General features: G+C 36.4%; 1 protein-coding gene across 1 annotated transcript in view; it reads right to left on the bottom strand.

The window, feature by feature from the left end:
• Positions 1–1,273: 1,273 nt before the first annotated feature.
• Positions 1,274–25,907, bottom strand: part of SPATA17 (spermatogenesis associated 17) — a 185,883-nt gene continuing 161,249 nt past the window's right edge. The window contains exon 10 of the mRNA XM_029229840.1: positions 1,274–1,357. Coding sequence (XP_029085673.1) covers positions 1,277–1,357 — 81 coding nt within the window. The 3' untranslated portion in view covers positions 1,274–1,276. The remainder of the gene's footprint in view (positions 1,358–25,907) is intronic.

Raw genomic sequence — 25,907 nt, 5'->3', positions numbered from 1 at the left:
AGCTTTCTTTTCTTAGAAATATATTGGAGGCATTTTTTCAAATTAATAATAAAGATCTATGTTAACATTTTTAATGTTTTCATAGTATTGCATTTCATCTGTCTTAGCATTTATTTAACTTAACATGTACTAATGAGTATTCAAGTTGTTTTCAACCTTTGGCCATTATGAACAGGACGTATCTTTGAATTAAAATCTGAAATCATACACAAATATGAAAAATTTTATTTAGACTACTTCATGCTGTGAGTCACAAATACTAGATAAATGCTCCAATGGGTAATGGTACTTATTTTATAAACCTTTGAAACTGTAATTCCACTCAGCATTATATGTATGTTTCTCCATTAACTCAGAGTATTTCATATTTCCCCTCATATATTCCTTTGAAGGAGTTAAAAGGTGGTCATTTCTATCTACATTTAACATACTGATTTCCAGTTGGAGCATCCAAAGTTATAAATCTGGGAGAGGCAATACTAACTAAATCTAAGGAACATAGTTGCTTGCATCTACTTTGTGTTCTTTCCAATGGACCAGAGCTTTCCCCTGGTTCTTGGTGTGGGAGGAGCCCTGGGGAATCAACTAGCCTGATTTCTCATTCCTGCCTCTTTTCCTTCAACTGTAGTGATCTTTTCTGTCTTCATCCAATATCTCCTTTAAATTTCGCTGATGTCAGAATACCTCCTATTAGTCTCCCTTTGATTGTAATCACTTCTCTAAAACACCTTAGCAATTAAATACAGCATTCATTGAGAGTTTATTTTGTGATCCTGAATTTTATGTGGGTATCTCTGTTCTTCTCTAGTCTGTAAACTTTGGTCATCAGAGACCCAAGATGCTATTTATTTGGAATCCACTAAAGGCACCTTGTACTTTAAGTAACACACATATTGAATATAGTATTTTAAACTATACTGTATCTATACAGTAATGAGAAATATTTTAGCTTTTGGACACCATCAATACTTTCTCATTATATTACGTAAAACTATTTATTTACTGTATTAATTAATTTAAAGAGAAAGGGTACTTCAGGTAGTTTTCAGTTCGACTTTGAGTTCATTTTGGAGAAGAGATTTGAAACACAAAATCCATGATTTTTGAATGCTGAAAACCATTAGAGTAGAATGAAAGAAATATATGGAGTTGTATTACCGATAAATATTATTATAGCATGTTTTTTTTAAATGCTTGATAGTTAAATCAATCTCATTTGATTTTTTGTTATTTACTGTAGCATTTTTGAAGTACCTTTTAGCAAAAATGCATACCTTTATACAATTTGTCCAGCTTTTGAATACAATTTTCCGTACTTTGAGAAGAGATCAAATGATGGCAATACAGTTTGGAAATCCTAGGAGGAAAAAGATCAACAATTACCAAAGAGGTCATGCTGATTTCTTATGTTATTTTTGTTATAATTTAAATTATATTAAATTGCTAGATGGATATCATTTAACTGCATTTCAAATTTCCCATCATGCCCTCAAATAAAACAAAATTAGCAGGTAAGCTTTATCAGTTGAAAGTCAGATATATGGACACTTTCTTAAACACATAGTTTTTATGAGCTGTGGATGGCCGCCTGGAGAAGCTCTGAGCAACACAATGACATAGCCACCTGTCTTTACAGAGCTCACAATCTACATGTTTCTCCTTGATCTTGATGATGGTGTATTTGGCTCCTTTTCTGACATGATTTTTCTTCTACATTTCCCCTCATTGAATCGTCTCTAGCAACAGCTCTGCTTACTGAACACTCTGCCTCTCAGTCTTTATACTTAGAGATGCCTCCACCTAGACGGCTTTGTCTCCAGTTATTCCCATGGTTCATTCCTTCCCTTCATCACATCCCTGTTCAAAGAGATCCTCCCTTACTACCTGCACATAAAATAGTACCCCTGAAACTTTCTATCATTTTAAACGGCTCTATTTTCTTCATAGCAATTACCATTCTTTGATACTATATATTTTGTGTCCCACATGAGATGGTAAGCTTCATACAGGTAGGTACCTTGTTTTGTGCAAAATAATATTTGCTGACTGAATGAAAAAGGAAAGGTGTTATACCCAAATAATTATAATAGAAGGCCACCTGTGGTAAGTATCACAGAAGTGATTCAAACAAATGCTGAAGAAGTTCAGAGGAAGAGAGGACAAATCATTTATTGTTGAGTAACCAAAGAAGCAGCATTTGATTGAGGATAGAAACGAATGCTTTTCATGCATGTGAAACAGGCAAAGTCGTAAGAGAGGTAAAGTACTAAATCGACAGTGGATACTGTAAATAAATGGTCAGACTATATAAAAGTATATGTTTCTCCTTTGTAAAGCAGGCTTATCCTCAATGGAAATGATTTTGGACAATTTTATTTTTCTTAAGAAAACCTTGGAAGGAAGGACCTCTGCCCAGGGTCAACCTCTTTAGAAGGTTCCTACCTTACAAACACACAGAAAATAAATGTATTAAAGAACATGCAGGAACCTCTGTCACTAGGGATCTGGCTCTCCACTCCAGTACAACAGAGCCCCAACCCTAAATACCTGCTTTTATGAATAAGCCCAGGGCTTAATAATGAGCCTATTCAGGCCCCAGGGAAAAGCCCCACATCTGTTGCTTTGTGTTTATGAAACAAAAGTGACAAAGCCCAAGTGACATGAAAGACAAGAGGTTGTAACAGACACTGCTTTCGAGAACACAAAGAACTTGTGCGACAAAAATGCTTAGTTAAAAGACAAATTAATTAATTCGAATAAAATCCTTCCTTTTGGATAGCATGAATGCAACAGAACTTTATATAATGAAGTATTATTTTCCTGTGGTGCTGAAATCCATATTCTGGCTTTCTTTTTATTTGAAATTGTGATTCTAGGGGTACTCAGGAATCAACATAGTGTTTGCAAGAGTGGCGCATGACATATCGGGAATATTTTGCAATAGTAAGTAATTCATATTACTCTTAAACTTGAATGTATGAAGTTAGGCGTATGTGAGAAGCATGATAGTGATTTTTTAATGTCGGCACTTGATGAACCCTGAAGACTAGAACTATGGATGGTTTATGTTTTATAAATATATAACAATAATCTAGGTTTCAAAAAAGTAAATGAAAAGGTTTGTTTTGTGCAAATGATCTTAAACTTTTGATATTTTTAACTACTTTTTTTATTTTACTATAATAAATCATTTTGGATATTTAAAAAAATTTATTTCTAATTTTTTCTTCCTTTAAAAAAATGAAGTATAGTTGATTTGCAATATTATATTAGTTTCAGGTGTACAGCATAGTGATTCAGTATTTTTACAGACTATACTCCATTAAAAGTTATTATAAGATAATGGATATAATTCCCTGTGCTATACAATATATCCTTGTTGTTTATCTATTTTATACATAGTGGTTAGTAACTCTTAGTCCCATACCCCTAATTTGCCCCTCCCTTCTTCCCTCTCCCCTTTGGTAACCAGTAGTTTGTTTTCTATATCTGTAAGTCTGTTTCTGTTTTGCATATACATTTGTTTGTATTATTTTTAGATTCTACATATAAATGATACAATGTAGCACTTGCCTTTCTCTGTCTGATACACGTTAGAAATTCAGCTCTACATGAAATGAGGAACATTAGAGAAGAAATAAATGAAGGTAAAGATCTTAATTGATCTTACAGATAACAGTCTTGTTCAAAATAATAATAACAACAATATAATCAGTGATTATAGCTTATGGATGAGGTAAATAAATGACAGCAATATTATAAGGGATGGAAGGGAGGAGTTGGGAATAATCTGTTATAAGATAGTTGAACTACCCATGAAACAATATAGTGTTATTTGAAAGTGGACTTGGATTAGTCAAAAAACACAAACAGATTAAAAGTAAAGGCATGGAGAAAGATATACTTATCTAACATTAAGCAAAAGAAAGTTAGAGTAGCTACATTAATTTCAGATAAAACAGACTTCAGAGTAAGGAAAGTAATCTGGAATAAAGATGGGCATTACATGATAAAGGGGTCAATTCTCAAAGAAGACATAACTGTCCTTAATGTGTATGTACCTAACAACAGAGCACCAAAACACATGAAGTAAAAACTACTAGAACTGCAAGGAGAGGTAGACAAATTCACTCTTGTAATTGGAGGCTTCAATACCCCTTTGTAAGTAACTGATAGATCTGGCAGGCAGAATGTCAGTAAGGATACAATTGAACTGAACAGCACTATCACTCAACTGGATCTAATTGACATTTATAGACTACTTCATCCAACAATAACCACACACTCTTCTCAAGCTCACATGGAATATGCACCAAGATAGGTCACATTCTGAGCCATAAAGTATACCTTAACAACTTCAAAAGAGTAGACATCATACAAAGTATGTGTTTAGACCACAATGGTATTAAAACTAAAAAGTAATAACAAAAAGATAGTTTAAAATTCCTGAAATATTTGGAGATTAAACAATACCCTACTAAATAATACAGAGTCAAAGAAGAAGCATCAAGAAAAAAAATTTTTTCAACTAAATGAAAACTAAAATGCAACTTGGCAAAATTTGTGGGATGCAGCAAAAGCAGTGCCTACAGGGAAATTTATAGCATTGAATGCATATAGTAGAAAAGAAGAAAGATCTACAATCACTAATCTAAGCTTCCACTTTAGGTAACTAGAGAAAGAGCAGATTAAATCCAAAATATGCCAAAGAAAATAAAATCAGAGTAGAAATTGAAAACAGGAAATCAATAGAAAAAAAAATCAACAAAAGCAAAAGCTGTTTCTTTGAAAAGATCAATAAAATTGATAAACACCGAACCAGACTAAGAAAAAAGAAAGAAGATACACATTACAAATATCAGAAATGAAAGATGGACCATCACTACTGATCCCACGGACATTAAAAGGATAATAAAGGAATTTTTTGAACAACTCTGTTCATAAATTTGATAACTTAGGTGAAATGGACTAATTTCTTGGAAGTCACAATCTATCAAAACTCAAACAAGGAGAAATAATCTAAATACGCCTATAACTATTTTAAAAATTGAATAAATAATTAGTAACCTTCCAAAACAGGCCCAGATGATTTCACTGGTGAATTATACCAAAAAAGGAAGAAATGATACCAATTCTGTATAATTTATTCCAGAAAACAGATGTACAGGAAGCACTTCCTGACTCATTCTTTTCATCGTCTATAAAATGAAGAAATCTTACAGGGTTGGTGTGAGGATTAAACAGGATAAAACATCTTAGCACTAGCTTTTTCCTCCATCTTTCCTTCAAGGGTAAAAATCTATTCATAGTCTATCCAACATGTGCTTTTAAAAGTTAAATTAAATTCCACTGACACATATGAGAGACTGATTATGGTGCAATAATGTAGTGAAACAGGACTGAAAGGATCTTGATTGTATCCTCCATCAGTAAAAATATTTTAAGCATCCTCAATATATTTTTGGTTATCTGCTTGAAATTCTATATGTGTAATACTGTGATAGTAAAATATAATGTTAAATGATATACAAATGAGGTAAAAATAAATAGAAATTATAATATTTTCTTCCCTATTCCTTTGGATCTTCTTGTGTACTTAGTTTTGGGCTCCTCTAATATAATGAATGAAGCAACAATTAATTCTGTGTCATACTTTAACCTGTGCATTCCACTAACATTTGAGCATCTACAGTGTGTCAGCACTACGCTAGATAGCTTCCCAACTATCTAGGTAACCAAAACTTAGCTGTGTCTTCCCAGGATCCCTCACAGGCTAGTGGAAGAGTCAGAAAATAGGCATTTATAGTTGTGTAGATAAGCAAGGATTGACTCTTCAAGTACCTATACTCTACATCCCCTGACAGAAAATCTTTCACAAATCCTTTATCACTCTTATTTTATTTAAAAGCCCACTTTCTTACTTGGCCCTAGTCAACCAATAACTGTTACCTCTGGTATAGGAAGAGGTGAACACACCATTAAGACAGCTTTGGTTTTGGAAAAAATCTGATGCTGGTTCCCATTTGTTTATAATATTCCTTGGCCAACATGTTATGGGAAAAAAACAGGCCACCATGTTATGGGAAGATATTTATGAGCTCAAGAAAACCACCTGCACGATACTTGTACATTGTCACTTTTGAAATGGGGGTGGGGGTGGGGGACAGCTTTCCTGAAAAATAACCTCATCAAGAAAAAACACTGGGGATGTAATTCTAAATGCTGCCATAGCCCTTGCGTGCCAGAGCAGACAGCTTTTGCTATTAGCTTTGACCAGCCAAACACAAATAATCCACTGCCAAAATGAGCTCCTTGGGACAATTTAGGACTCTTTGGAAGTGAATGGCTCTTTGAGCTGGAATGCAGCCCAGGTCCATTTTCAAACCCAAGTCAAAATGACAAAGAGCAAATTTCCTGGGCCACTCACCCCCTAAGTGTAGGATTACTTTAGGTTGGCAGCTGCACTGTTTAACTAGTTATTTAAGGCTTTTCATCAGATACTCATGACCAGCTTCAATGTTGGTAAGCAGGACGGAGCTGATACACTATAATGGACAAATCCTCCAAGATTAGAATGACAAGATGGAAATGAAAGGTTATGCATATATTGTTCAGCTTAAAATATTTTTTATATATTCAGCTCTAAGCTGATTAAATACAGGAAAATATTTCCTGAATGAGACCATAGTTAAGTCTGGCTAGGGCTTGGGATTTTCCATAATCTATAAACAACAGTCCATAGACAGTTTTAAAAGATCACCTGGCATTATTCCTGCGTGATCCAATTTTGCTTTCATTGCATATAGAAAATTCTGTGATGGCAAGATCATCTCCATTGTTTCGACAACAGAACATACATGCAATGGCTAAGAGCTGTAGGAGTTTTTCTCTTCTTTCTGTTCACTATGAGTTTTCAGGAAAACATTCTAAAGCATTCTCTATTATATGTGTTCTTCTCAATTCCCTAGATTTAGGATTTACTATGTATTTTTTCAATTAAACTATTTGTATATGTTTCTGAAGAAACAACTTTTAGCTGACATCGAGTTGACAATGCAGTGTCAGTCTGAACCTAGGAAGGAAACCAAGTTCATTTGTATATTAAATTATGTCACAGTCTCACTGAGGGTATTTGCACGGGTGGTTTGAAAACTTTATGATTTCTATTCTGAGGCAGGATGGCTTTGCAGCCAAGCTGACTGGGTGCTTGCTTCCTCTTTGAAAGACAGAGATGAGAGAGACCTTCAAGATGGCAGAGGAATAAGAAGTGGAGATCATCTTACTCCCCACAAATACATCAGAAATACATCTACAGGTGGAACAACTCCTACAGAACACCTACTGAATGCTGGCAGAAGACCTCAGGCTTCCCAAAAGGCAAGAAAATCCCCACGTACCTGGGTAGAGCAAAAGAAAAAAGAAAAAACAGAGACAAAAGAATAGGGACAGGATCTGCAGCTCTGGGAGGGAGCTGTGAAGGAGGGAAAGTTTCCACACACTAGGAAGCCCCTTCACTGGCGGAGATGGGGGGTGGGCGGGGGAGAAGCTTCGGAGACATGGAGGAGGACACAGCAACAGGGGTGCGGAGGGCAAAGCGGAGAGATTCCCGCACACAGGATCGGTGCCGACCAGCACTCACCAGCCCGAGAGGCTTGTCTGCTCACCCGCTGGGGCGGGCGGGGCTGGGAGCTGAGGCTCAGGCTTCAGAGGTCAGATCTGAGGGAGAGGACTGGGGTTGGCTGCGTGAACACAGATTGAAGGGGCTAGTGCACCACAGCTGGCTCGGAGGGAGTCCGGGAAAGAGTCTGGACCTGCCTAATAGGCAAGAGACCAGTTTCTGGGGCGCGAGGAGAGGGGATTCAGAGCACCACCTAAACGAGCTCCAGAGATGGGTGCGAGCCGTGGCTCTCAGTGTGGACACCAGAGATGGGCATGAAGTGCTAAGGCTGCTGCCGCAGCCACCAAGAAGCCTGTGTGCAAGCACAGGTCACTATCCACACCTCCCCTCCTGAGAGGCTGTGCAGCCTGCCACTGCCAGGGTCCTGTGATCCAGGGACAACTCCCCTTGGAGAACACACGGCGGCCTCAGGCTGTTGCAACGTCGTGCTGGCCTCTGGCACTGCAGGCTCACCCTGCATTCCGTCCCCCTCCGTCCCCCTGGCCTGAGTGAGCCAGAGCCCCCTAATCAGCGGCTCCTTTAACCCCGTCCTGTCTGAGAGAAGAACAGACGCCCTCAGAAGACCTACACGCAGAGGCGGGGCCAAATCCAAAGCTGAACCCCAGGAGCTGTGCGAACAAAGAAGAGAAAGGGAAATCTCTCCCAGCAGCCTCAGGAGCAGCGGATTAAATCCCCACAATCAACCTGATGTACCTGCATCTGTGGGATACCTAAATAGACAATGAATCATCCCAAAACTGAGGTGGTGGACTTTGGGAGCAACTGTAGACTTGGGGTTTGCTGTCTGCAACTGACTAGTTTCTGATTTTTATGTTTATCTTAGTATAGTTTTTAGTGCTTGTTATCATTGGTGGATTTGTTTTTGGTTGCTCTCTTCTCTTTCTTTTTTTTATTACTTTTTAAATATTTTTATTTTAATAATTAAGAACATTTTTTGCTTTAATGACTTTATTTTATTATTATTTGTTCTTTCTTTCTTTCTTTTCTCCCTTTTCTTCTGAGCCATGTGGCTGACAGGGTCTTGGTGCTCCAGCTGGGTGTCAGGCCTGAGCCTCTGAAGTGGGAGAGCCGAGTTCAGGACATTGGACCACCAGAGACCTCGCGGCCTCAAGTAATATCAATCAGCGAGAGCTCTACCAGAGATGTCTGTCTCAATGCTAAGACCCAGCTCCACTCAATGACCAGCAAGCTCCAGGGCTAGACACCCCATGCCAAACAACTAGCATGACAGGAACACAACCCCACCCATTAGCAGAGAGGCTGCTTAAAATCATAGTAAATTCACAGACACCGAAAAACACACTACAGGACGCAGTCCTGCCCACCAGAAAGACATGATCCAGCTTCATCCACCAGAACACAGGCACCAGTCTCCTCTACCAGAAAGCCTACGAAACCCACTGAACAAACCTTAGCCATTGGGGGCCGATACCAAAAACAACAGGAACTATGAACCTGCAGCCTGCAAAAATGAGACCCCAAACACAGTAAGTAAAAGCAAAATGAGAAAAAAGAGAAATACACAGCAGATGAAGGAGCAAAGTAAAACCCACCAGACCAAAGAAATGAAGAAGAAATAGGCAGTCTACCTGAAAAAGAATACAGAGTAATGATAGTAAACATGATCCCAAATCTTGGAAATAGAATGGAGAACATACAAGAAACATTTAAAAAGGACCTAGAAGAAATAAAGAGAAAACAAACGATGAACAACACAATAAATGAAATTAAAAATTCTCTAGAAGGAATCAGTAGAAGAATAACTGAGGCAGAAGAACGGATAAGTAACCTGGAAGATAAAATAGTGGAAATAACTACCACAAAGGAGAATAAAGAAAAAAGGATGAAACAAATTGAGGACAGTCTCAGAGACCTCTGGGACAACATTAAACGCACCAACATTCGAATTATAGGGGTCCCAGAAAAGAAGAGAAAAAGAAAGGGACTGAGAAAATATTTGAAGAGATTATAGTTGAAAACTTCCCTAATATGGGCAAGGAAATAGTCAATCAAGCCCAGGACGTGCCTAGAGTCCCATACAGGATAAATCCAAGGAGAAACACACCAAGACACATATTAATCAAACTATCAAAAATTAAATACAAAGAAAAAATATTAAAGGCAGCAAGGGAAAAGCAACAAATAATATACAAGGGAATCCCCATAAGGTTAACAGCTGATCTGTCAGCAGAAACTCTGCAAGCGAGAAGGGATGGCAGGACATATATAAAGTGATGAAAGGGAAGAACCTACAACCAAGATTACTCTACCTAGTAAGGACCTCATTCAGATTTGAAGGAGAAATTAAAACCTTTACAGACAAGTAAAAGCTAAGAGAATTCAGCACCACCAAACCAGCTCTACAACAAATGCTAAAGGGACTTCTCTAGGCAGGAAACACAAGAGAAGGAAAAGACCTACAATAACAAACCCAAAACAATCAAGAAAATGGTAATAGGAACATACATATCAATAACTACCTTAAATGTACATGAATTAAATGCTCCAACCAAAAGACATAGACTGACTGAATGGATACAAAAACGAGACCCGTAAATATGCTGTCTACAAGAGACCCACTTCAGACCTAGGGACACATACAGACTGAAAGTGAGACAAGGGAAAAAGATATTGCATGCAAATGGAAATAAAAAAAAGCTGGAGTAGCAATTCTCATATCAGAACAAATAGACTTTAAAATAAAGACTATTACAAGAGACAAAGAAGGACACTACATAATGATCAAGGGATCAACCAAGAAGAAGGTATAACAACTGTAAATATTTATGCACCCAACATAGGAGCACCTAAATACATGAGGCAAATGCTAATAGCCATAAAAGGGGAAATTGACAGTAACACAATAATAGTAGGGGACTTTAACACTCCACTTTCACCAATGGACAGATCATCCAAAATGAAAATAAGTAAGGAAACACATGCTTTAAATGAGACATTAAACAATTGATATTTATAGGACATTCCATCCAAAAGCAACAGAATACACTCTCTTCTCAAGTGCTCATGGAACATTCTCCAAGATAGATCATATCTCGGGTCACAAAGCAAACCTTGGTAAATTTAAGAAAACTGAAATCGTATCAAGTATGTTTTCCAACCACAACGCTATGAGACTAGACATCAATTACAGGGAAAAAACTGTAAAAATTACAAACACGTGGAGGCTAAACAGTATGCTACTAAATAACCAAGAGATCACTGAAGAAATAAAAGAGGAAATCAAAAAGTACCACGAAATAAATGACAATGAAAAGACAATGACCCAAAACCTACGGGAGGCAGCAAAAGCAGTTCTAAGAGGGAAGTTCATAGCAATACAATCCTACCTCAAGAAAAAAGAAACATCTCAAATAAACAACCTAACCTTACACATAAATCAAACAGAGAAAGCAGAACAAAAAAACCCCAAAGTTAGCAAAAGGAAAGAAATCATAAAGATCAGATCAGAAATAAATGAAAAAGAAAAGAAGGAAATGATAGCAAAGATCAATAAAACTAAAAGCTGGTTCTTTGAGAAGATAAGTCAAATTGATAAAACATTAGCCAGACTCATAACAAAAAAAAAGGGAGAAGGCTCACATCAACATAATTAGAAATGAAAAAGGAGAAGTAATAACTGACACTGCAAAAATTCAAAGGATCATGAGAGATTACTACCAGCTACTATATGCCAATAAAATGGACAACCTGGAAGAAATGGACAAATTCGTAGAAAAGCACACCTTCTGAGATGGAACAAGGAAGAAATAGAAAATATGAACAGACCAATCACAAGCACTGAAATTGAACCTGTGATTAAAAATCTTCCAACAAACAAAAGCCCAGGACCAGATGGCTTCACAGGGAAATTCTATCAAACATTTAGAGAAGAGCTAACACCCATCCTTCTCAAACTCTTCCAAAATATAGCAGAGGGAGGAAAACTCTCAAACTCAGTCTACGAGACCACCATCAGCCTGATAACAAAACCTGACAAAGATGTCACAAAAAAAGAAAACTACAGGCCAATGTCACTGATGAACATAGATACAAAAATCCTCAATAAAAGACTAGAGAACAGAATCCAACAGCACATTAAAAGGATCATACACCATGATCAAGTGGGGTTTATCCCAGGAATGCAAGGACTCTTCAATATACATAAATCAATCAGTGTCAAAAACCATATAAATAAATTGAAGGATAAAAACCATATGATAATCTCTATAGATGGAGAAAAAGCTTTTGAAAAATTCAACACTCATTTATGATAAAAACTCTCCAGAAAGTAGCATAGAGGGAACTTACCTCAACATAATAAGGGGCATATATGATAAATCCACAGCCAATATCTTTCTCAGTGGTGAAAAAGTGAAAGCATTTCCTCTAAGATCAGGAACAAGACTAGGTTGCCCACTCTCACCACTATTCAACATAGTTTTGGAAGTTTTAGCTACAGCAAACAGAGAAGAAAAAGAAATAAAAGGAATACAAATTGGAAAAGAAGAAGTAAAGCTGTCACTGTCTGCAGATGACATACTATACATAGAGAATCCTAAAGATGCCACCAGAAAACTACTAAAGCTAATCAATGAATTTGGTAAAGTAGTAGGATACAAAATTAATGCACAGAAATCTCTTGTAATTCTATACACTAAGGATGAAAAATCTGAAAGAGAAATAAAGGAAACATTCCCATTTACCATTGCAACAAAAAGAATAAAATACCTAGGAATAAACCTATCTAAGGAGACAAAAGACCTGTATGCAGAAAACTATAAGACACTGAGGAAAGAAATTAAAGATGATACAAAGATGTGCTCGTGGATTGGAAGAATCAACATTGTGAAAATGACTATACTACCCAAAGCAATCCACAGATTCAATGCAATCCCTATCCAACTACCAATGGCATTTTTCACAGAACTAGAACAAAAAATTTCACAATTTGTATGAAAATATAAAAGACCCTGAACAGCCAAAGCAATCTGGAGAAAGAAAAACAGAGCTGGAGGAATCAGGCTCCCGGACTTCAGCCTATACTACAAAGCTACAGTAATCAAGACAGTATGGTACTGGCACAAAAACAGAAATATAGATCAATGGAACAGGATAGAAAGCCCAGAGATAAACCCACACACCTATGGTCAACTCATCTATGACAAAGGAGCCAAGGATATACAATGGAGAAAAGAGAAAAGACAGTCTCTTCAATAAGTGGTGCTGGGAAAACTGGACAGCTACATGTAAAAGAATGAAACTAGAACACTCCCTAACAACATACACAAAAATAAACTCAAAATGGATTAGAGACCTAAATGTAAGGCCAGACACTATAAAACTCTTAGAGGAAAACATAGGCAGAACACTCTATGACATACATCACAGCAAGATCCTTTTTGACGCAGCTCCTAGAGATATAGAAATAAAAACAAAAATAAACAAATGGGACCTAATGAAACTTAAAAGCTTTTGCACAGCAAAGGAAACCATAAACAAGACAAAAAGACAACCCTCAGAATGGGAGAAAATATTTTCAAATGAAGCAACTGACAAAGGATTAATCTCCAAAATATACAAGCAGCTCATGCAGCTCAATATCAAAAAAACAAAGCACCCAATCCAAAAATGGGCAGAAGACCTAAGTAGACATTTCTGCAAAGAAGATATACAGATTGTCAACAAACACTTGAAAGGATGCTCAACATCACTAATCATTAGAGAAATGGAAATCAAAACTACACTGAGGTATCACCTTACACCAGTCAGAATGGCCATCATCAAAAAATCTATAAACAATAAATGCTGGGGAGGGTGTGGAGAAAAGGGAACCCTCTTGCACTGTTGGTGGGAATGTACATTGATACAGCCACTATGGGGAACAGTATGGAGGTTCCTTAAAAAACTAAAAATAGAATTACCACATGACCCAGCAATCCCACTACTGGGCATATATCCCGAGAAAACCATCGTTCAACAATAGTCATGTACCACAGTGTTCATTGCAGCTCTATTTACAATAGCCAGGACATGGAAGCAACCTAAGTTGCTCAGATGAATGGATAAAGAAGATGTGGCACATATATACAGTGGAATATTACTCAGCCATAAAAAGAAACGAAATTGAGTTATCTGTAGTGAGGTAGATGGACCTAGAGTCTGTCATACAAAATGAAGTAAGTCAGAAAGAGAAAAACAAATACCGTATGCTAACACATATATATGGAATCTAAAAAAAAAATGGTTCTGAAGAACCTAGGGGCAGGACAGGAATAAAGACACAGACGTAGAGAATGGACGTGAGGACATGGGGAGGGGAAAGTGTAAGCTGGGACGAAGTGAGAGTGGCATGGACATACATACACTACCAAATATACAATAGATAGCTCGTGGGAAGAAGCTGCATAGCACAGGGAGATCAGGTCAGATCTTTGTGACTATCTAGAGGGGTAGGATAAGGAGGGTGGGAGGGAGACGTAAGAGGGAGAGGTTATGGGGATACATGTATACGTACAGCTGATTCACTTTGTTACACAGAAGAAACTAACACAGCATTGTAAAGCAATTATACTCCAATAAATAAGTTAAAAAAAAAGCACCAAGAGGAAAAAAAAAAAGAGATAAAATGATATAAAAATAATGACACCCTACTCACAGGTTTGTTAAAAGGATTATATGAGTTCATACTTATAAAGCAATTAAAACAGTGTCTGGTATATAGCAAGTAGTTAGTGTCAGCTATTTTCAAATAAGAAACTTCAAAAACCCTTTACTTAAAAAAAAATAGTTGTGGATAAATAATCCTAAATAGTTGCTTATTCAAAGGTCATTTATATTTGAGTTCAGTATACATATTCCTATTTTTAGGTAGGTACATCTAAATTCAAAAGTTTTATATTTGAGTTACTATTAATTCTTTTTCCATTTTTATATATCTTTTTTTTTCTTAATAGTTTTTTTTTTTTTTTTTTTTTTGCAGTACGCGGGCCTCTCAGTGCTGTGGCCTCTCCCGTTGCAGAGCACAGGCTCCGGACGCGCAGGCTCAGCAGCCATGGCCCACGGGCCCAGCCGCTCCGCGGCATGTGGGATCCTCCCAGACCGGGGCACGAACCCGCGTCCCCTGCATTGGCAGGCAGACTCCCAACCACTGTGCCACCAGGGAAGCCCTCTTAATAGTTTTATCTTTTTCTTAGTTTGTGCTCCTCTTCCACTTTTATAGTCTTGATTATAAATGCACAAGTGGGAAATGGCAGGCCAACATGTAAACTGAAGGATGAATAATGGGGTTTCTTGTTTGACCAGTCCATTGTGTTATGGTGTATATGGATTATGGCCATAGTAAAAGAAATACAAAGATATATAAGAAGTAATAAACCTAGATGCAGAAATATAGATGTACATATAAAATGCGGCCTTAACTGTTTAATGTTAACTAAAAACAATAAGAACGTTATCTAAATAGAAGTCACTGAAATGGAACATCCAACAAGAGACAAATGTTGTAGTTAGAATCATCTGTAGACTGTGAGTTGGTTTGATAACAAAGCTAATGATACCAGGGTAAGAGGTTCCAGTAACATGACTTTCACATACAACGGCAACCCATTTTAAGTAGAGGGAACTGGCATTAAAGGGAAAGTTTGGTCTAGTACTTGGTTAGTGTACTGGAGAATATGCTGCAAAAATGTTCCAAGATAACATCAGAATGGCTGAAGGAGAACCACTTAAGTGGGGAATACAACTGAAGCCAGAATTGTGACATTCTTAAATACTATGAGTTTTTTGTAAGAAAGAAACTGAGTGCCTCTAAGTAAATAAGTATTCTAAGGAAACTCTCAAGAGGGGGGATAACTGCTGAAAGACAGGACACATTGTATCCTGAGTTTAGTCGGGTAAAAAGTAAGCGCTTCAAAAGTATTATTTGTCTGAAGGAATGACTGAAGAATGAATAAATAGACTTGGCCCTGGGGAAACCATAAACCTGTTCAAATTTTGAGCCTTCTGGAATAGCACATCCTCACTCTCTCCTTCAACCCCATCACTCTAGAAACCAAAAGGAGATGGCAGCTGTATGGCCTGGACTCCATCATCACGAGGGTCCTCTCAAAGTCCACTCCACACTCTGAGAACTTTCCTTTTCCAACTGGTAGACGTTATGCCCAGGTACCTCTGTAAATTAAGTAACTTGAGTCTAAGTGTATTTGGAGGAGAAATAGAGAAATCAGGAGAGGGGGGAGAGAATATAGTAGAGAAAAATTAAGTAACATTTATGTATGAGGTCTATGAGGAATGGAGGGGCTCAGTAAATCTTGATTGAATAGAAATATGTCTTCTTGCTGTGACCCCATTTTTCAAGGATGGTAATACCTAGATTCATCAGTAAATAGGCTATAAAGGATGTGTTCAATGATGTCTTCTTTATAAGAACACTGTTACCATCTATCTACATTATTCAGATTCCTTATTTGCAAATTCACCTACTGAATAAAATTTATTTGTAACTCCAAAATGCATACTCACAGTGCTTTCAGTCATTCATAGATACAAGCAGAGAGGTGAAGATTTGAGTCACCCAGCACCCACACTCCCAGCCAAAGCCTGTCTTCTCATTTCAGCTCTCACACTATAAACAGGTGTCCTTTCGTGTTTATTTAGTGTCACCTGTTTCACATTTTTTTGGTGATTTCTCTTTTTAAAGTAGACCCCAAGCATACTGCTGAAGTGCTACCTAGCATTCCTAAGCACAAGAAGGTTACTGTGTGCCTTAAGGAGAAAATATGTTTATTAGATAAGCTTCATTCAAGCATAAGTTATAGTGTTATTGGCCAGGAGTTCAATGTTAATGAATCAACAATATATATTAAATCAGGAGTCTTTCAACAGAAATACACATGAAACAATGTTATGTATTGACTGGGTGACAAAAATGTTGACCAGAGGCTCTGAGGAACCTAACCCTGCACTTCCCTTAGGAGCAATGGCTCAGTATTTGTTGATTCTGTGTTTGTAGTGACTTCACAGAACATAACTATGGCAAGTACAAGAATAGACTGTAACTCTTCAGTACAGCCAAGCTCCATCATGACATACTGCTGCATGTACTTACATATTCTACCAGAATATTACAAATAGCATGCCTCGTAGAACACAAGTAACACTGAACAAACAAATGAATGAATGAGAACATGAATAAAAATATGACCTAATGGATTCAAAATATTGTTTACTATCCTTATGGGGTGGGTTGCAAATAACTCTCCATGAACATTAACCATATATAGATTATAATCTGAAATTTTAGTTTTATAAGAAATGGTTTTCATTTCAGTATAATTTCTCCGAGATTAAACATAAGGTAAAATTATAAATGAAGCTTTAGGGGAGGGTGGGACGAATTGGGAGATTAGGATAGACATATATACACTACCATGCATGAAATAGATAGCTAGTGGGAACATGCTATAAAGCACAGGAAGCTCAGCTTGGTGCTCTGTGATGACCTAGATGGGTGGGATGGGGGGGGTGGGCTGGGAGGGAGGTCCAAGAGGGAGGGGATAGATGTATACATACAGCTGATTCACTTCATTGTACAGCAGAAACTAACACACCATTGTAAAGCAATTATACTCCAATTAAAAAAAAAATTGTCAACTGAAAAAAAAATTATATGATATTCAAATATCAGTGTCCATAAAGATTTATCATAGCGTAAATATATATATATATACACACACACACATAAATGAAGCTTTAATAAACAGAATTCAAATAGCCCTCTACTAAACTTAGATTGTCATATTATCACCAGGCATTATCATGTTTGCTTAATTTCTTTCAAAAAGAATTGGTTTTTAAGCATTCATTTATTCACTCACTCACTCACCTCCTCTCTCTCTTTCCCTTCCTTCGTCTTTCTTCCTTCCTTCCTTCCTTCCTTCCTTTCTTTCTTTTCTTTCTTTCTTTCCCTTTCTTTCCCTCTTCCCTCTCTCCCTTCCTTTTCTTTCTTTCTTTTTTTGAAATTTTATTTATTTATTTATTTATTTTTGGCTGCGTTGGGTCTTTGTTGCTGCACTGGGACTTTCTCTAGTTGCGGCGAGCGGGGGCCACTTCATTGCGGTGCACAGGCCTCTCACTGTCGCAGCCTCTCTTGTTGCGGAGCACAGGCTCTAGACGCGCAGGCTCAGTAGTTGTGGCTCACGGGCCCGGTTGCTCTGTGGCATGTGGGATCTTCCCAGACCAGGGCTCAAACCCGTGTCCCCTGCATTGGCAGGCAGATTCTCAACCACTGCGCCACCAGGGAAGCCCCTCTTTCTTTTTCTTTCTTTCTTTTTCTTTCTTTCCCTCCATCCCTCCCTTTACTTTCTTTCTTTCTTCCTTCCTTCTTCTTTCTTTCTTTTCTTTCTTTCTTTCTTTCTTCCTTCCTTTTTCCCTCCTTCTTCCCTCCCTCCCTCCCTTGTTTCCTTCCTTCCTTCCTTTCTTCCTCAAAAAGTACCAATCAGTGCCTACTTATGCCAAGTGCTGTTCCAGGCAGTGGGGATACAGCAATGCATAAGTCAGGCAAAAACTCCTGTCTCCATGAAACTTAAAGTTCTAGCGGGCGGAGACAGATAACATGCAAATGAGTCAGGTAATAATAAGTGCTGTGAAGAAAAATAAGACGGGGTAGGAGAGAAGGGTGAGGGCATTAGGGACACTGCCTGCAATTCAAATCAGGTGGTGAGAAAGGCTGCTCTGTGGTGACACTTGAGCACTAACTCAAAGGAGGTGAGGATGTAACCATGCAAACGAAGAGCACAACTACAACCCCCAATTTTTCCACTACAACACTAGTGTCACTTCAAGCAACCAAAACCTGCTAAGCTACCTTCAAAAGATAGTTTTACCCGCTCTAAGACTTTTGGAGGAGTTTTTCCAGGGTCTGAACCCTGTTAGTGCAGAATGTAGGAAGCATCAAGCAGTAAAAAAGTACTGCCTTTTCTCTGCAGATAGCACAAAAGGGGCGCCGTGGCCTTGTATATGAACAGAGCTCCACTAATTCACTTGAACAAGCACTGTCACATCCTAATGTTGTCGTCATACAACGTGAACGGACACCATCCCGGCCCCCAGGGATCAGGTGTGCAAGAGTCACAGCAAATGGGGCCTAGCCCATAATTTCTAATTCCCATTCGTGCATTTATATCCCTTGAGCAGCACTGCCCAAGAGAGACATTTGGAGAGATAAAGAAGACTATTAATAATGATTACCTATTTCTTTCATTGATACCACAAATGGGGTCTAATGTCAAAAAGTAATTAGCCAGGAAAAATGCACATAGAAATAGTACTTGATAACACTGTCTGGGTAAGTGACAGCTGGAGAATTTTTTTTTCAAGATGGGAATAACTAATGTTTGTCAAGGTGGGGTGCTTTTTTCTTTAATGGTGGGCCCCCGTAAGAAAAAAGTGATCCTCCTCCAAGAGAAGTACTAACAGAATATATTTTTCCTCCACTTTTCTTGAAATTGTTCACAACTAAGTTTTTGTGATGGAATTTATTACTATTTCCTGGTTAGCTGGAGGCGGAGACCTCTGCATAACATGTGTTGTTCATTTCCTAATTACCTCCGGAAAAAGCAAACATCCTGAAACAATAGGATGGATAATTAAAAGGCATAGCTAACTAAAATGAAGGGCAATTTTCTACGAATTTTAATGGCTTTGAAAGTACAAATCTTACCCTTGAAATCAACTAGTAATCAGATCTTAAAATAAAAAAGTAATATTGCCTTGCCTTCATAAAAGCCAGTTTATCTCCTGTATACCATTTTCATCAAATAATGTTTTCTACTTGTTGGTTTACTCTTTTACTGTGAGAATCGGTATGATAATGTGGAGTATAAAAATCAAGAAATTAGTCTCACAGCAGGGAGTCTGCTAACCACACCATTTTCATCTTATCCTTCAAGCAGTGGCAGAAAACATATTAATTGCAATTTAATTTATGCAACAAATATTTCATTTTAATTATACTTAATTTTTTGTCAAGCTATAAAAATGTCAAGAGTTCTGATGCAGTTTTTTTCTTACAAGTTTTTTTAAATGAAAGAATTAAAATCAAGTGCTGTTTCTGAAAGAAATTATGAAAGATTTCTAATTACTGCTTATGTTCTTGAAAAATTGCTAATCTACTAGTCCCAAAATAACATCTGGGAACATGTGAACTTGAAGCTTTATTACTCAATATTTATGAGTCTTAATAATATACATGTATCATTAATATGATGAAATTCTCACAGGAAGAATTTTTTTGTAATTATAGGATATATCAATAACTGTCACTGAATGGTGAAATTTTTATGTAGAAATGTTTTTGTTAATACCTCTCAGGAAAACTAAGATGAGAATAAGAGAAATTGATTGCTGCTGATACACTGCATTGAAGTAAAGAATATTTACCATTAACAGAAGTGGAAAGAAAAATGTCACACCACCAGTATTAAAAATGTCCCTATTAATTATATTCAGCAAATATTTATTAAGCTCTTACTAGGTGCAAATCCTACCCAAACATTAATTCTCATATAAAAATGCTACCTTCTCCTGGAAATCCTTCTCTCTCAAGATGCAAATTACATCTCCAGGCACTGAATGCTTCTGGTGCATAATTATACCTTTCTCACGGCCCTTTTATAGTCTCTGTTCTGTGACAGTAATTCCCCTCCATGTTTCATCTCCCCACTAGATGATAAGTTTCCTGGGTGTAGGATCCAGGTCTTCTGTGTTTATATCCTCCACCTATCACGTTCAAAAATACTTGAAAATGAAAACCTACCAGTATGAATAAAATGTTCTGGGTGTTAGGTTTTGGGAAGTAAAACTATTATTTCAAAAGCCTCTCTATAAAATTTGTATAAACCTGTGTTTTGAAATTATTCATTTAGATGACTTCTAGTTTTAAGATGGCAGAGTACTGAATTTCTTGCCCTATTTTATATTCTCAGAAATGGCACCCCAAACATGGAGAATTATAAAAATCTACAAAACTACATCTTCCCTGAAACCAGGAGACAACAATGGCCTCAAATTGTAACTTGTGTTGAGAAACAGATAAAGGGTGGCAGCAGACCTAAAAGAACAGAGACACTTCCTGTCTGGAGAGGGAGATATCATTGAAATTCCATCCTATTCTTCCTCCCTAAACCCAGAACCCTCAGGCACTGAAATCTTCAGACATCTCAGAAGGCAAAGGTAAAGCACAGGGCTTGGCTGAAAGTCTCCATACAGAATACTTAACTTTTAAGATCCCTCCCCAGGTTCCTCCTAAGGAACCTCCCTCCCTTTCTCCCCACAGCCCGGTTCAGATTTGTTTTCTGAGGGAAAAAAATTAAAAAACAAAAACTGGAGCATCTAGGCTTAGTAGAAGACAAGGGTCAGGCACTATACTGAGATGTAAGTGAAAGTCTTCACACTGAATGGTGAGAATACCATTCTACTCCCCACCCTGTTCCCAACTCCCAGGATACTAGAGCACTTGGCAGGGGATTAGGGAACTTTTTGTTGGAAAAATTAAATGTCCATATGGAGTGGCCCTTCCACAGGAGGTCACCACTACAGTGAAAGCCACTTTACTGCCTCATTTTAAAAATATGAATGAACAGCCAAAGATCAACAGATGTTTGAAAAAAACCTCCAACCTAAAAGACAGAGTGATATATCAACAACAACAAAAGCAAACAATTTAGATGAACTTGAGACAATGCAAGAAGCAGAACAAAGTATTGTTAAAATCTAAAACAAACATTCTAAAAGACATTAGCAAGGATATTGCATCCACTAAGCAAGTATAGGATGCTGTTTTAACTTTTTAATTAAAAAGCCTGTAGTGAATTAATAATGTGAAAGCAGAAAAAAACAACTTGATAGAAAATATTTCAAATTTAACACCAAGAAACTCTCGCAAAAAGTAAAACAAAAGGACAATAAAATGGAAATAGGAGATACAAGATTATTTTTAAAAAGTTGAGGATCAATGTAGAGAATCTGCTCTCTGACTATAGGAGCTACAATAAAAAGAATCTGAGAAAACTAAGAGAAAATAATTGGAAAAGAATGCAGGAAAAATTCCCCAAAGCAGAATGACAGATAACAATGGCTTAAAATAAAGACACCCTTCAACTTAAAATTCTATATCTAATCAAGTATGCGTGAGATGGAATTTTCAGAAATAAAAGTTATATTGAGAGGCTGTTACAGGGTATGGGTAAACTTGACAAGAGGTGTGAAGAAAATTAAGCAAATGGGGACAAAGGCAATTATTAACTCCAAGAAATACAGAAAGTTGTACAAGAAGCAAACATCATCTTAGAACTTCTTAGTTTAATAGGAAACAATATTTCCATAGTCAAAAAAAAGGTAAAGTTTGAATATTTGCTGACTCAAAACTTACAACTGTATTCCAAGAAAACATGGAGATGATAGTATGAAAGAGCTAAATTCTCATCTTCCATAGTTGAAGGTCGGTGGCTATCATCTAAAACTGACAAATCAAGAGATAGTATATTATTTAGCTAGAAGATAAAAGAGTTGAAAGTGGTGATCTCTAGAAAGGAGGACTGGACATGAAGAATGGGAGGAGTGGGTCAGGAGTATGCCAGTTTACATTATAAATCTTCGAACATATTTATTTTATTGAATACTTAAACTATGTACATGTTTTACTTTGATATAAACAAAGTTAAAAATAATTAATGCCTCAAAGTGTTTACTCTTCTCTTAGAATTAAGTTTCTTTTCTACTTGGACAATTATTTATCAACTACATTCTTCTCAGTAACTGATGCCCTATTTTTTATCATTTATATAAAATACCTAGTTACACTTACCCTAAAAACCTAAATATATGATTTCTCATATGTTATTTTTTTTTTGCCATATTGCCCTTTCTGAGCATTTTTAACAATGCTTCCCATAAGTAAGTCTATATAATAAAACATATTAAAATGCAGATGAGATAGTCAACGGAAATTAATGTATTTTATAATGCCAACTCCCTTTACAAGCTTTGGGAAAATTATATACACATTTACTAGTCTATGTACAATACTTAATGTCTATATTTGAACCAAAATTATTAAAGACAGTGATCTATTTAGCGTCCTTTTCCCCAACCTAATCAAATTAAGAAAGCAATGTGAATTTCCTCACAAGCTATTTCATACTTGGATGCCCTTGAACTTTACTGAGTCTGAACTAAAAAAACATGTGTAGGTAACATACTTTGGTATTCAAAATACCAAGAAATATTTATTTGCTTTTGCCATACAAAGTACAGTTTATTACAGAACATTTACATATAACTCCTAATTTATAGTTTATAAGTGAAAGACTTTCATTTATAAAATTACATATGATACATATAAGAATTTAATCTCAATATTTAACATATTATTTCATTATTTTTAAACAATATAAATTATTTAAAGTTTGAGAAGATATAAAAATGGAACAATTTAAATAACTATGGCCTTTGAAACCTACTGTTGGCCTAATCACACAATATAAGAGAAAAAAATCTCAAATAAAGTTAAATTCAACTGTGTATTATTGTCTTCACTTATAGCACTTCTGCAAATAAGAATTAACAGAAACAAAGTAAAAATCAAGTATTTCTCCCCATGGCCAATATATAATAACTGTTAATTAGTTGATATCTCTTTTGAAATTGTACTTTTAAAACTAAACCATTAATATAAGTTCTATTCTTAGTAAATGAATTATATGAAGTTGATACTTACAAACACTTGAGAAACTCAGACCTGTTAAGTAGGTAACTACTCTTAAAATGTTGGTTAAATCATTATTCTATTTAACAAACCCTTTTTATAAGAAATATAAAATAGATTCAGTATAAGAAAGAATAAAACAAGTATAAAAGTAGTAAGCATACATAGCATTAAGTTTTAAGTAGTACAGATTTGGCTCTGATGTGAACAGGCTAAGACAGTTTACTGGGGTATTAACATGTTTTGTATCCATTAGCAACTTGAAGGTTAATATGAATTATTAATAGAAAACATCTCTGAATTAAGCTTGAGAGATTAAAAGAGTTCCAAACAAATCAAAATCTTCCAGAGGTAATTCATACTGTCTTTTAAACAAATAATAGGCAGAATGCTCTTGACTTTACTCAATGTTACTAAGTAAAATTTTGACAAGTATATATTCACTTTACTTAGGAAAACAAAGGAACGGCATGTAAGAATTGTTTCATATTGAAAAGCCACATTAAAACTCTACCACAAATGTAATATTAATATGTTAGACTAAAATAATTATGAGTTGTAGATTTCTTTATGCAAATAGTCTTTATTTAGCAAAGTAATTTAGAATATTAACATATGATACTTTATATATCTTATGTCGATATATGTCTAGCTAATATAGATTATGATATAAATATTAGTCATCATTAATAATATTTCTAGAAACCTATTAGTTTCCAAGAGCTTGAAAATTAATGATAAAGTATTTTAATTAGTTTTTTCTGCTCTCCAACCATATGGTTCAGGCCTATCCAAATTTTCAAAACTGTTAATATGATTTAGTAGGTGTTAACCTCACAATGTTCCATTAAGTTCTTATCCATCATGGGGGCTAGTTACTTAGCCTAGACAAAAAATTTCCTCTCCCAAGAAATATTATGTTTAGAGCCCTAAGAAAAACCCCTTTCCATCTCTACCATCAATAGCATGTGGAAGAATTGGCTTAGCAAGAAAATTGCAAACAAAAACTATGGTACCAATGTCTATGTTCATGCTTGGAACTGAAAGTCATCACAAAATGATCTGAGGTTCAGACAGATATACCAGCATGTCTGTTGCAGCTTTCAAATATCAGATAAATTCTCAGTCCCAGTAAATTGCTCTTGAGCTCTCCTTACTTACTTTTGACTTTACAAAAGCATTAAAGCTGGATTTCTTTGGGGGTCATTGTTTCATCAAGAGAAATGTTTCTCTCTTCAAGAGAGTTCACGATAATGAATGGAGGACACAAAATTGTTGAGCTACAGAAACCAAGCTGTAGGCTAGGCTTTATATGGGTTCTGCAAAGACTCATTGCATGCAGGGCCTCTGTGCTATGTGTAAATAATTAATAAACAGAAACCTAAGTTAAAAAAATCTGAAGACAAGAAAGGGGAGCTCTCATGTCCTGCAACCACAGCAGAACCCAACAGGAAGAAGAAAGATTCCTCCTCTTTTCTGGCAAGGACTCAGCTAATGAAGGTCATGGACTCTTTGTTTACTACAGCCCTCCCAACTTCCTTTCCCTTCTATAAAAGCGTTCTCCTTCCTGTGCCATGGGTGGACTTGCACGTGGCCCATCATGGCTGTAGACCCCAATCTGCAATTCTCTGCTGATCTCAAGTAAACCCATCTTTGTTGGAAAATATCTGGCAGGCTATTTGTTTCAGGTCAACACATGCAAAGAAGAGTGTAAGAGGCAGTACCAGCTTATAACTATAAATTTTCATCTCTTACATCAATTATTAATGTTGGAAATCTAGGAAATTGGGGCAAGTGAATTGGGATGCCTTCTAACTGAAGCCTGGAAAGAGTCCTTGATTCAAAGAGATAGAAGAACCAAATCCACCGGTTCTTTAAGTCGGTAAACAATGAATGTCTCTAGTGTTCTTCATCTAGGAGAAGGATAGGAGGGAAAAAATTACACAGGCCTATGGAAGAAAAACAAACTCACATGTTAAAGACTTGTATGAAGACCAGGCATCTGAAAGACATCAATTACAGGAACCTGAAGAAAATTTAAGTGTTGGAAAATATTTGCCAACTTCAACCAACTCCTAAAAATACAGATTCTATAAAACAGAGCCAAAGCCCGAAAGGATAAAAGAGGCTAAAATAAGAGGACTGGATACCCATAAAAACAACAAGGTCAGAGATGTTGGTGACTAGAGAAAATAAACTAAGATTACAATAGCAGAAATAAAATTCACTTTAGAGATAACAATTGGCTATTCAAAGTTGAAGGGGTGATAAAGGTTATATTTTAGAATAAAGAAAATAATTCAAAAAAAGCACTCCCTCATGCAGCGCGCTTGCGCGCACACACACACACACACACACAATCGGTCTTATCTCAGATACTTCTTTTGTAACAGTAATTGATAGAAGATCACAAACTAACATCTATAGAGTTAAGAGAAAAAGGTTGTGAACCCAGTACTTTATATA

Source organism: Monodon monoceros, unplaced genomic scaffold, assembly GCF_005190385.1.
Source record: "Monodon monoceros isolate NGI ecotype Baffin Bay Population unplaced genomic scaffold, NGI_Narwhal_1 Super_Scaffold_18, whole genome shotgun sequence".
Lineage (NCBI taxonomy): Eukaryota > Metazoa > Chordata > Mammalia > Artiodactyla > Monodontidae > Monodon > Monodon monoceros.
Note: the sequence above shows the minus strand (reverse complement) of the source record. Positions and strands in the feature narration are given on the sequence as shown.